The sequence below is a fragment of the Malus sylvestris genome, chromosome 9 (genome assembly GCF_916048215.2).
Source record: "Malus sylvestris chromosome 9, drMalSylv7.2, whole genome shotgun sequence".
Classification (NCBI taxonomy): domain Eukaryota; kingdom Viridiplantae; phylum Streptophyta; class Magnoliopsida; order Rosales; family Rosaceae; genus Malus; species Malus sylvestris.
In genome coordinates this window covers 33,338,063-33,349,579 of record NC_062268.1, presented here as the reverse complement: position 1 = coordinate 33,349,579, position 11,517 = coordinate 33,338,063, and the positions used below count along the sequence as shown (strand labels likewise).

The window sequence follows — 11,517 nt, the reverse complement described above, 5'->3', positions numbered from 1 at the left end:
ATTCATATATGTTGTTATCTACAATTATAAATTAATTTAACAAATAATATATTTTTTTTTGCAGATTAAAGAATTCCATTATTCCATCATTCCATCAAAAAAAGACATTGAAGACTTGAAGTTTAGTTAATTGGTCAACAACCCAAAGTATGTATTTTACTCTCAATTCCTGTTACAATTTTTTGTTTATAAATTATGATTAAATTGATGTCTTGCAATTTCTCTTAACTATTGCCTAATTTGTTTTAGTTTGTAAATTTAGCATATATGTTCATATTTCTTTTAATTTAAAGTTAGTCAATCTATGTTTTTTTACTTTTCAGTTATGGAAAGATATTTCAAAAGAAAAACACAACCTGAGATATTAGAACCGTCTCCAAAGAGTCCAAAGAACAATGAAAGTAGTTCAAAACAAACTTGTGTGGATTCTATGGAAATTAACTCGGAAACTCTCCAATATGATCCTGGATTGCGTACACCGATTTTGAGTTATCATCCTAATGTTCGAGACCAAGTTCGAAGAGCCTATCTCCAAAATAAACCTTGTCAACCAAAAACCCATGCATTTCCCTACACAAATTTTGGGACAAAGCCTAGAAGGTTCAATCCTGCTTGGTTTACTCAATTTCCTAATTGGTTGGAGTATAGCACATCACAGGATGCTGCCTATTGTTTATGTTGTTATCTCTTCAAACCTGATATTGGAGATCAATCTGGTGGGGATACTTTTGTTGGAGTCGGATTCAAGAATTGGAAGTGCAAGAAGAAACTAGAAATTCATGTTGGAGGACCTAATAGTTCTCATAATAATGCTTGGAGAAACTGTGAAGCCTTATTAAACCAAAAGCAACATATTGAAACAGTTATCACAAAACAAACTGATCAAGATCGAATTGATTATCGAACTCGATTAGGTGCATCAGTTGGGGTTAGTAAAATTCTCTTACAACAAGGTCTTCCATTTCGTGGGCATGATGAATCTGAAAACTCACTCAACCAAGGAAACTTTCTTGAAATTCTACGGTGGCTACGTCATTATAATGAGGGTATAAAGGCTGTCACGCTAGAAAATGCTCCTGAAATTTTGAAATTGACATCACCTGATATTCAGAAGGACATCTCAAGTGCTATTTCATATGAAATCATTAGTGCAATCACTAGTGATATTAATGATTCTTTATTTTCCATTCTTGTTGATGAATCACGAGACAAGTCTTCAAAGGAGCAAATGGCCATTGTATTGCGCTTTGTGGATAAGGGTCATGTGATAGAGCGCTTTGTAGGTATTGAGCATGTTGCAGATACTAAAGCTTCCTCACTCAAGTTAGCCATTGATGATTTCTTTTCTAGACATGGACTGAGCATATCAAAATTGCGTGGGCAAGGCTATGATGGGGCAAGTAATATGCAAGGTGAGTTCAATGGCCTTAAAGCACTAATTTTAAATGAGAATGAGTCTGCCTTTTATGTTCATTGTTTTGCTCATCAACTTCAATTAGCTCTAGTAGCAGTGGCAAAAAAAAATTCTGAAATTGGAGATCTCTTTACTATGGTTTCTTCTGTGGTGAATATTGTGGTGGCATCTTCTAAGTGTCGTGATATTCTGAGAGAGAAACATGCTCATGTAGTTTTGGAAGCACTAGAAAATAACGAGCTTTCAAGTGGACAAGGTTTGAATCAAGAAACTACTCTTAAGCGGGCTAGTGACACGCGATGGAACTCTCACTATAATTGTTTAATCAGCTTGGCTCACATGTTCTCATCAACGATAGAAGTGCTTGAGATTGTAAGAAAAGATGGAACAAGTTCTGAACAAAAATTTGAAGCAAATGTTCTATTGACTTTTATTCAATCTTTCAACTTTATTTTTGGTCTACACTTGATGAAAAAGGTTTTGGGGATCACAAACGATTTATCGCAGGCATTGCAAAAGAAGGATCAAGATATTGTGAATGCAATGAACTTGGTCAATATATGCAAAGGAAGATTGCAAAGGATGCGAGAAAGTGGTTGGGAATCCTTATTTGATGAAGTTTCATCCTTTTGTGACAAGAATCGTATTAAAATTCCTAGCATGGATGATATTTTTACGAGTGGAGAGCGACCAAACCGAAAAGCTCATCCCATCACAAACGTGCACCATTATCGGGTTGATTTATTCACCGATGTCATAGATAAACAACTCACTGAGTTAAATGATCGATTTACTGAGAAGAATACTGAACTACTTCTTTGTGTGGCATGTTTAAGTCCAAGTAATTCTTTCTCTGCCTTTGACAAAGAAAAATTGATGCGTCTTGCCCAATTTTATCCAAGTGATTTTTCAGAGCACGATCTTGAGTTACTCAAAGAACAGCTTGAGAATTATATTTGGGAAATGACCTCTAATAGTGAGTTTGCAGATTTGAAAGGAATTAGTGATCTTGCACAAAAGATGGTTGGAACCAAGAAAGATCATACTTACCTGTTAGTGTACTTGCTTTTGACACTGGCACTCATCTTACCGGTTGCAACAGCAAGTGTAGAGCGAGTCTTTTCTGCTATGAACATTGTTAAGAACACCTTACGCAATCGAATGGGTGATTTGTGGATGAACGATTGTTTGGTTGCTTATATTGAAAATGATATTTTTAATAGTATAGAGGACGAGGCTATCATGCAACGGTTTCAAAATATGAAAACTCGTCGAGGACAATTATTTTAATTATTGGGAATATGTAATATTATCAATGCTATGTTATTTTGAATTTTGGTTACTTTTCATATACATACTATGATGTTTTGGTTAACAGTTTTGTAACTACTATCGATTTAATTTTTTTTTAATATTTGTGAGAGGCCCCTCCTAACCCGAAATCCTGGCTCCGCCACTGCTTATGGGGGGTAATCAGCCCATTTATTTAGGCACTATGTGAGACTAAAAGTCTTGGACTATTAATTCTACCACCTCCCTATCATTCAGTGGGTTGAACACGTAAGCACAACTTGTAAGCTACTTCTCTATTGTTTTCTCAGGTCAACACATATCGATCACAATGCTCGTCCCAAAAGTGGTTGAAAACTATTTTAGTCGAATGTTAGCCTGACAACATCTACGTCCCTTTACAGACTTATGTTCTCGTCGATGGTATATGCGTGGTCCGGAGTAAATGTTTCAGCAAACCTGCCCTTGGAGCTCCGTGCCATAAAGTTATCAGGTTGAAAATTACTTTAAGTTATGTTATTGTCCCTTCTTGTTGACAGAAAACCCAAGGCTCAAAGAGGTCGTGCGACGGCGGTCGTCTTCATTGTTGTGGTATTGCTCTGTCTATTGAGGTTTTTGGGATGGCTTGTAGTGGGCTCTTTTCAAGCCAATTTGGCTTAATATTGGCTTTTAGATTTTAGGGCTTTAATAAGATTGTTTTTAAATTTTAACCTGAATGGTTTTCAAAATCTAGTATAAGTCCTTATTTTTAAAACTTACCATATTTAAGTAATTATAGCACATTTATTATTTATAAACTTACCATTTGAAATTCTTTACCCGACATCTCCTTCGCTGTTAATCTTTTAGCAAGATACAATAATGTCCCAACACGCAGACACTGGACTGGTGTTAAAGACATCTTTCGCTACCTTAAAGGTACTACGGATCTGGGCTTGTTCTATCCCTACGGATCCTCGAGTGATGCCGCACCCCCTTATCTTGTGTCGATTATCGCCTTGTTGGTTATGCCGACGCAAGATACTTATCTGATCCACACAAGGTGCCGCAATCTCTTGGAGGTCAACTAAACAGACCTTAGTTGCCACTTCGTCTAACCATGCTGAAATTCTCGCCTTACACGAACCAACTCGAGAATGCTTTTAGTTAAGAACAGTTGTGTGCCATATTCAAAGCTCATGCGACGTTTACCCCGTCGTTGATGTCTCGACGACGATCTATAAAGACAACACAACATGCATCGAACAACTCAAGAATGGTTATATCAAATGAGACAACACCAAACACACTGCGCTGAAATTCTTTTTCTCATATCAACAACAAGAGCATCAGAAGATTGAAGTCATGCAAATCCGTTCACAAGACAATTTGGCCAACCTCTTCACTAAATCACTATCGAAGGCGACGTTTCAGAAGCTTGTTCAAGGAATTGATATGCTTAAATTTTTTGAGTTGTAACATTGCTAGTTCTGTTTGGAATTGTGTCAAACTCAGGAAGAATATCCTGAAGTATACTTGCTTCATCTTAATGTCCTCTTTTTCTTTATGATTAGGAGCATTTTTCCCATTGGGATTTTGCTGTCTAACGAGGTTTTGATGAGGCACCCACCTTGGGTTGATTGTATCCATGATGACATCCCGTAGATGTTTCATTTGACTTTGTATTACTCACACATTTTTCCTTAGACTATGGGTTTTGTCCTTACTCGGGGTTTTACCATAACCATAGGGTTTTCTGTGAGACTTACTTCCTTATGCAAGTTCCTACCTTATTGAGAATAACGCGTTCCCATAATCAGTTCCGACGAGTAGACTTCCACTTCCTCAACCTCTACACAATGCCGAATCTACTTGAGTATTTGCACACTCAAGGGGGAGTGTTATAAATTTCTTGTTTAAGTGTGATTGTGTAAATCCCAGATTAGATTTGATTCTAGTTATTCTTCCCCATTAGGACTTGTATTCCTTGGAGGAGAAGGATTTCTTCTCTCTTATTATTCTAAATAAAGGCATTGCGTAGGAGGAATAATAACATCCTCTACACAACCCTACAAACACATCTCTCTGTATATTTTCTCTCTGTGCCGCCCACGCCCCTTTCCCTGTCAGTTAAATATAGGCCACAACACTAAAGTTATATTTAAACCAATTTTATCCAGTGTATAAAAATTGACATATGAATCAGTATTGAGCAAATGAAGTTTCACTAATTGGGGGCTCATTAATATTTGGCTCTTCAACTCTCTAAAGTGGTCGCAAATAGATGTTACTCTTCAATGTTCTCTTATGAAAGAGGTGAAAGATGATTTTGTCCTTGAAAGTGTGTCACATGCGACGTGCCTATCATACTACGCCAATTGTTTCCTGCTAAATTAACGAATAGATTGACAAGAAAAATTGTTAAGGGAGCAAATTGCCGATATAGTACTAGTTGAAGTGGTATGCAGCGTTTTCCTCATTCGTTTTCTATTTTATATTATAATTTTTTTTGTAAGAGAGAGAAAGTACATGCATCAGAAATAAAAGTTAACAAAAAATGTCACCACGCAACCTGGCAACTGTTTGCATAATTGAATACCGATCGTAGCGGACAAGTCAAGCAGCCGATGAAGTAATAGATATTGTGGAAAGCCATTAGTTTTTAGTTCCTGGAAATTCAAAAGACAAATAAAAAAGAAGAGGTCAATGAATTTCTTGTATTCAAACTAATGAAGTCTAGTTGTAATAACTTAGTAATTTCCACGCAAGCATCCTGATTCGCTGCCACCATTCCCACGGCAAGTATCGTGGACCCTTCCCACCCTGACAATTCACTATATATTGCTCCATACATCCCCCTCTCACTTACGTCCTTCACAGACAGTTTCAACAATCCCATCTCTCTCTCTCTCTCTCTCTCTCTCTCTGTCTCACATTAACCAAATTAAGCAGCTTACTATTACCCAAAAATCGACCGAAAAATGGCCTTTGAATCGATGAATATGCTTCCGAAATGTGATGCCAATTACGCAGCTCTCTCTCCCACAACCTTTCTCAAGAGAGCTGCTGCCTTTTATGCCGACCGTACCTCAATCATCTATGAAGGCACTCGCTTCACTTGGGCCCAAACCTACGACCGTTGCTGCCGTCTCGCTTCCTCCCTCGTTTCCCTCAACATCGTCAAACACGATGTGGTTAGTCTCGTTTATTCGCAATTAACGATACACACTCAAAAGTAGTTAAAAGCATTTACTTATAATGCATTATCGCAAGAGTTTTAATTAATTTCTTTTCTCCAATATTGGTTGATTGATATTAAACAGTAAGATTAATTTTTGGTGCTTTGCTTTTCTGCGGCAGGTTTCAGTATTGGCTCCTAACATTCCGGCAATGTACGAAATGCATTTCGGAGTGCCCATGGCCGGGGCCGTTCTCAACACCATCAATACCCGCCTGGACGCCAAAACCATAGCCTCCATTCTCCGGCACTCAGGAGCCAAAGTCTTCTTTGTCGACTACCAATTTGTCCCCCTGGCACGTGACATCCTGAGGATTCTCACCACCGGAACTGCCGGCACATCCATGCCGTTGGTCATCGTGATCGACGATATCGACTCCCCCACTGGCATTCGACTCGGCGAGTTGGAGTACGAGCAACTCATCAAAAGGGGCAATCCCGGATTTGTCTCCGTTCCGGTCGATGACGAATGGGACCCCGTCGCTTTGAATTACACCTCCGGAACGACATCGGAGCCCAAAGGCGTTGTGTACAGCCACAGAGGTGCATTCTTGAGCACCCTGAGCCTAATTTTGGGCTGGGAAATGGGGGGCGAGCCTGTTTATTTGTGGACCCTCCCCATGTTTCATTGCAACGGCTGGACCTTCACGTGGGGCGTCGCAGCACGCGGCGGCACCAACGTCTGCCTCCGTAACACCACTGCCTACGACATCTACCGCAACATTCACCTCCACAAGGTGACGCACATGTGCTGCGCCCCCATCATCTTCAACATCCTCCTCGAGGCCAAAACCCACGAGCGCTGCGAGATCTCAACGCCCGTCCAGATACTCACTGGCGGAGCCCCTCCTCCGGCCCCTCTCCTCAAGAAGATCGAGCCGCTAGGGTTTAAAGTAACCCACGCGTACGGCCTGACAGAGGCAACAGGCCCCGCTTTGGTCTGCGAATGGCAGGCCAAGTGGAACAAGCTGTCTCAGGATGGTCAGGCCAAACTCAAGGCAAGGCAAGGCATAAGCATATTGACTCTTGCCGACGTGGATGTAAAAAACAAGGACACAATGGAGAGTGTCCCCCATGACGGGAAGACCATGGGGGAGATTGTTTTGCGTGGGAGTAGCATCATGAAAGGGTATTTCAAGGATCCCAAGGCGACCAAGAAGGCGTTCCAGAACGGATGGTTCTGGACTGGAGACGTCGGGGTTGTACACCCGGACGGCTACATGGAGATAAAGGACAGGTCGAAAGACGTGATCATATCAGGAGGAGAAAATATTAGCAGTGTGGAAGTTGAAAATATGTTACATGGGCATCCAAAGGTGTTAGAAGCAGCAGTTGTGGCAATGCCACACCCTCGATGGGGAGAGAGCCCTTGTGCTTTTGTGGCTCTCCGAAGCAACGCCGAGGGGGCAGCCACCGAGTCCGAAATCATTGCTTACTGCCGGAAAAACTTGCCGCATTTTATGGTGCCCAAGAAGGTGGAGTTTCTGCCCCAGCTGCCCAGGAATCCGATGGGCAAGGTTCTCAAAAACGTTTTGAGGGATCAGGCAAAGTCATTCATCTTATCCGAAAGTCAACAGACCGCCGTTGATTCCCACAGCAATGATCAGCAGATTCTTGCTTTGTCGCGTCTTTGAATGGTTTATCAATATTTAATCTCAAAACTCCTTTTTTAATGTGTTATTATTTCACGATTTTATATGGAATAACCATTTGTACAGTGGATTTATATCTACGAGTTACAGAATCCAGTATGTTGTTTAATCTTTTCTGTGAGGTTGTGAGGTCGGCTGCGGCTTCATTTTTAATCACAATTGTTTTCACAAGTCCAATTTATTTAGTCACCCATTCTCTAAATAAATTATTTGCTTGTCACCTACCCAATTCGTATAAAGACGGAAACGATTCCATTCTCATCATCACCTAATTAAATCTCATACTGCAAGTAGCCTTTTCCACAATGGTAGAAATGTGTTAAGCCTTGCATGACGGCGTATGTTCAAACTTTTTCAGTGACTAATTTAAACATCTAATCTAACAAAATCTATCATTTAACAAAAAAAAAAAAACAAAAAAACAAAAAATTAAAATTAAAATTAAAACTCACACTAAAATTTATAACTAAGAAACATCCTAGCAGAGAATCAAGCTTTTGGTGCAAATAGCAATCCTATGTACAACCTTCCTTTAGCTCAGTAAAGCCAGAAGCCCTTCTCTTTTGGAAATAAAAATAGAGTGAACTTGATGTAAGTCCAAATTTAGAGAGATTTTTCAGTGTGATCGGTACATAGGATAGTACATCACGTGTCATTACACAAATAGTGAGATATGTGGGCTAAAAATTTAATAACTTAAAAAAAAAAATTTCCCACCATTCCTATTAAAACACATGGTGTACCATTTGTGTTCCCGTTACAACTAAAAATTTCTTCCGATTTTGAGAGCAATTATCAGATATGGACAATCCTAATTATTGAGTTAGATTCGCTGACTTATTGTCCACATCATCTTATTTTCATTTTCTTGTCAAATTTACCCCTTAATTAAGGATAATATTTAGGCGTGAATTCTTTTATATTTCGCCCAATAATATTTGAACACATGTTTTTTATTGTTTTAGATAGCGTATGTGTTATTTTTCTTGGACTTTTTTTTAAAAAAAGACACAAGTATCATTAATTGGACAACCAAAAAAGTTTAGTATGTACGGTACTCATCCTCTTTTTTCTTCCATCCTTTTTTCGTATGTCATCTTGTCCCTTTTCTTCCGGAAAATAAATAGGTACTGAACAGTCAGTATCCCAATTTTACTGACCACCTACATGGCCCAATAGTATTCTAACATCTGTCATATACCCCGATTCATTCACGCCTCCATCGCTCTGACCTTCCGACTGCCCCTTTTTCACTGTCAACCCATCTCTTACGGATCCAGAGCAGCCCATCCTCCCACCGGCGACCCCCCTCCAATCCCTCTCATCTCCGGCGGTCCCACTCCTAATCGTTCTCTTCTCCAGTGACCCACCCCGAATCCCTCTCTTATACTGCGAATTGGATGCATGTACGCGAGGAAGATAACAAATTGGGTGAATGGAGCACCAAAATCCATCTTCCATATATTTTAATGACCCAATTAGGTGCACGTATGCTAGTATCCATTATCTATGATGTCTTTTCGAGATATTTCAGACTATTATCAACTTATTTTGTGGTGAGAAGTGGGGGATTGGGGTGGGGTCACCGGAGAAGTAAAGGATAAGGGTGGTTGCCGGAGAAGTGATGGAATAGAGATGGAATCTGCACTTAGGCAAGGAGGGGAGGAAGAAGATTGTTTGGTTATGGAGATGGCAAGTGACAGGTGTACTAATATCATTTGACCACATAAAGAGGGGAGTAAATTGGGTACTCACTAAGGATAAGGAGTACCCAAGAATTATCGTTTTCTTCCATCTTTTTTCTTCTCATCCTCCTCCTTCACAAAATATTCTTCTTTGTCCCACGAATTACACAGTCTCATGATCCACGTGTATTTATATCATTTTTTAAGAAACGTTTTGCTAGGTGCATTGATCATATTATGTTTCTTTTGTTTGTTTGTTCACATATAAAAAAAAATAGAAAACTTCATTTTAATCATTGGCAAAGATGACTTTTTGATTAAAACCATGAGTAAGATCAAAATCTACTTTTAGTCCCTTGATACATTAATAACCTCATTTATTAATTATATTTCGATTTTTTAATTATTTATCTTTTTCTTTCTAATTTTATTTCATTATAATTTTTATTTTCATTTCATTCATCGTAATATATTTTGTTGTGAACATTTAGATAAACTAATTTTTGTTATACAATATATTTTGATGTACTTTATCTTCTTCATTTAGGTATATTAAATTCATTATAATACATTTCGGTGCATACATTTAGGTACACACATTTTGGTACATACATTTCGATACAAACATTTAGGTACATTAATTCAATATAATACATTTTCGGTACTAACATTTCGGTACATTAATTTAATATTAATACATTTCAGTGCATATATTTAGGTACATACATTTCGGTACTAACATTTAAATATATTAGTTCAATATAATATATTTCGGTACTAACATTTAGGTACATTTATTGAGTCTTTCAAGTTTGAAGAATGTTAAATAAAATTAATAAATTAAAAAACTCTTTTTTGGTCAAAAAATAAATTAAAATTTGTGTATTAATAAATTTAAATATTTAATGGGAGACATTAAATAAAATGCACATTAATTATTTTGAATTAAGGGCATATTAGGGACTAAAATCAATATTTAATCTAACACAAGGTTTTTTTTTTAAATTTTAATCTTCTTGAGGGATTAAAGTTCAAAAACCCCTAAAAAAATTTATATATATATATATATATATATATATATATATATATATATATATATTCCTCAATTTTCTGTTTGTGTGTATATAATTGTAGGCTTTCACTATTAATTTCTTCCTCAATTTTTTGTTTGTTTATACATACTTTTCAACATATAAGTAAAATCGTTAGGATTAGCAAATGCATTTTCTTTATTTTTTTTCTTATATACCTACATACTACGTATATGTATAATACAAAAAGGTAGAGGTAGACATAATTTTGTTATATAGTAAGTAGAGTACATATGCTTTATAGGTATAAAGTATTTGCTTCCTATATAGTAGCGTATATCTGGAGGTAGATAATACTTTTTTTTGTTTACCTATAACATAGGTTTTTGGTTCATAGCCTATCTCATATGCTTTATATACCTTCGTTACAGATTAATTATATTATCTACATTACAGGTTTTTAGCTTTTTTAGCTACCACTCACAATGTTTTTTTATTTATACTTGATAAACTTATCCTATTTGTTGTATATGGATTTTTAAAATATTTTTTATTGGAAAATAGATTAAGGCATTTTAAAATTCAAATTTAACAAATAAATATATTTTTAGTTTTATTTTAAGAGGCAAAACGTGCATACTAACAAATCAAATGAAATTGGACTTGATTTTACAGTAGGGGATTTTCTTTTGTGATCAAAATGCCCCAATAAAATATAGGTTTAAATACATTTAACATTGTACAAGTTTAGTAGGATATTCCTCGTCAAAATGGATCATGAAGTTTCAAAATGTAATTTTTATTGTAGGCTTAAATGTTAAAATGGTATGTGTTATAGCTTTGGCCATTTTAGTACATATGTTTTCAATTTGACAAATTTAGCCATCATGTTTATCTCTGTTACTAACCATCCAATTTTTGTTAAAAAATTCATAAAAATATTATACCCTATTAAAGAAAAAGTCAAATTTTTATTAGCAAAACAATATTCCTTCAATCATGAAAAATTCGAGTAAGTGCCATATATATGTAGCAAAACAGTATAAAAAAATTGAGTAAGTGAATACATAGCCAGTGTATAAGATGTTGGGTTTCTATCATGCATCCAAGGTCGAAAAGCCTCAATCCCTTAAATTACTGTAATAGATTTGAACACTTTCGGAAACAATAATAATATTTTTTTTAAATTGCTTTAACTAAGTAAAAGAAACCAACCGCATTGAACTGT

At 36.8% G+C, this 11,517-nt stretch overlaps 2 protein-coding genes across 2 annotated transcripts; both read left to right on the top strand.

Moving 5' to 3' along the window:
• Positions 1-325: 325 nt before the first annotated feature.
• LOC126633986 (uncharacterized) lies at positions 326-2,704 on the top strand. The gene has a single exon (XM_050304483.1). The coding sequence runs from the start codon at positions 326-328 to the stop codon at positions 2,702-2,704; it is 2,379 nt and encodes a 792-aa protein (XP_050160440.1).
• Positions 2,705-5,540: 2,836 nt separating this feature from the next.
• On the top strand, positions 5,541-7,750 carry LOC126634099 (trans-cinnamate:CoA ligase, peroxisomal-like). Its single transcript, XM_050304575.1, has 2 exons — positions 5,541-5,877; positions 6,044-7,750. The coding sequence occupies exons 1-2, from the start codon at positions 5,665-5,667 to the stop codon at positions 7,553-7,555; spliced, it is 1,725 nt and encodes a 574-aa protein (XP_050160532.1). The 5' UTR covers positions 5,541-5,664; the 3' UTR covers positions 7,556-7,750.
• Positions 7,751-11,517: the final 3,767 nt, after the last annotated feature.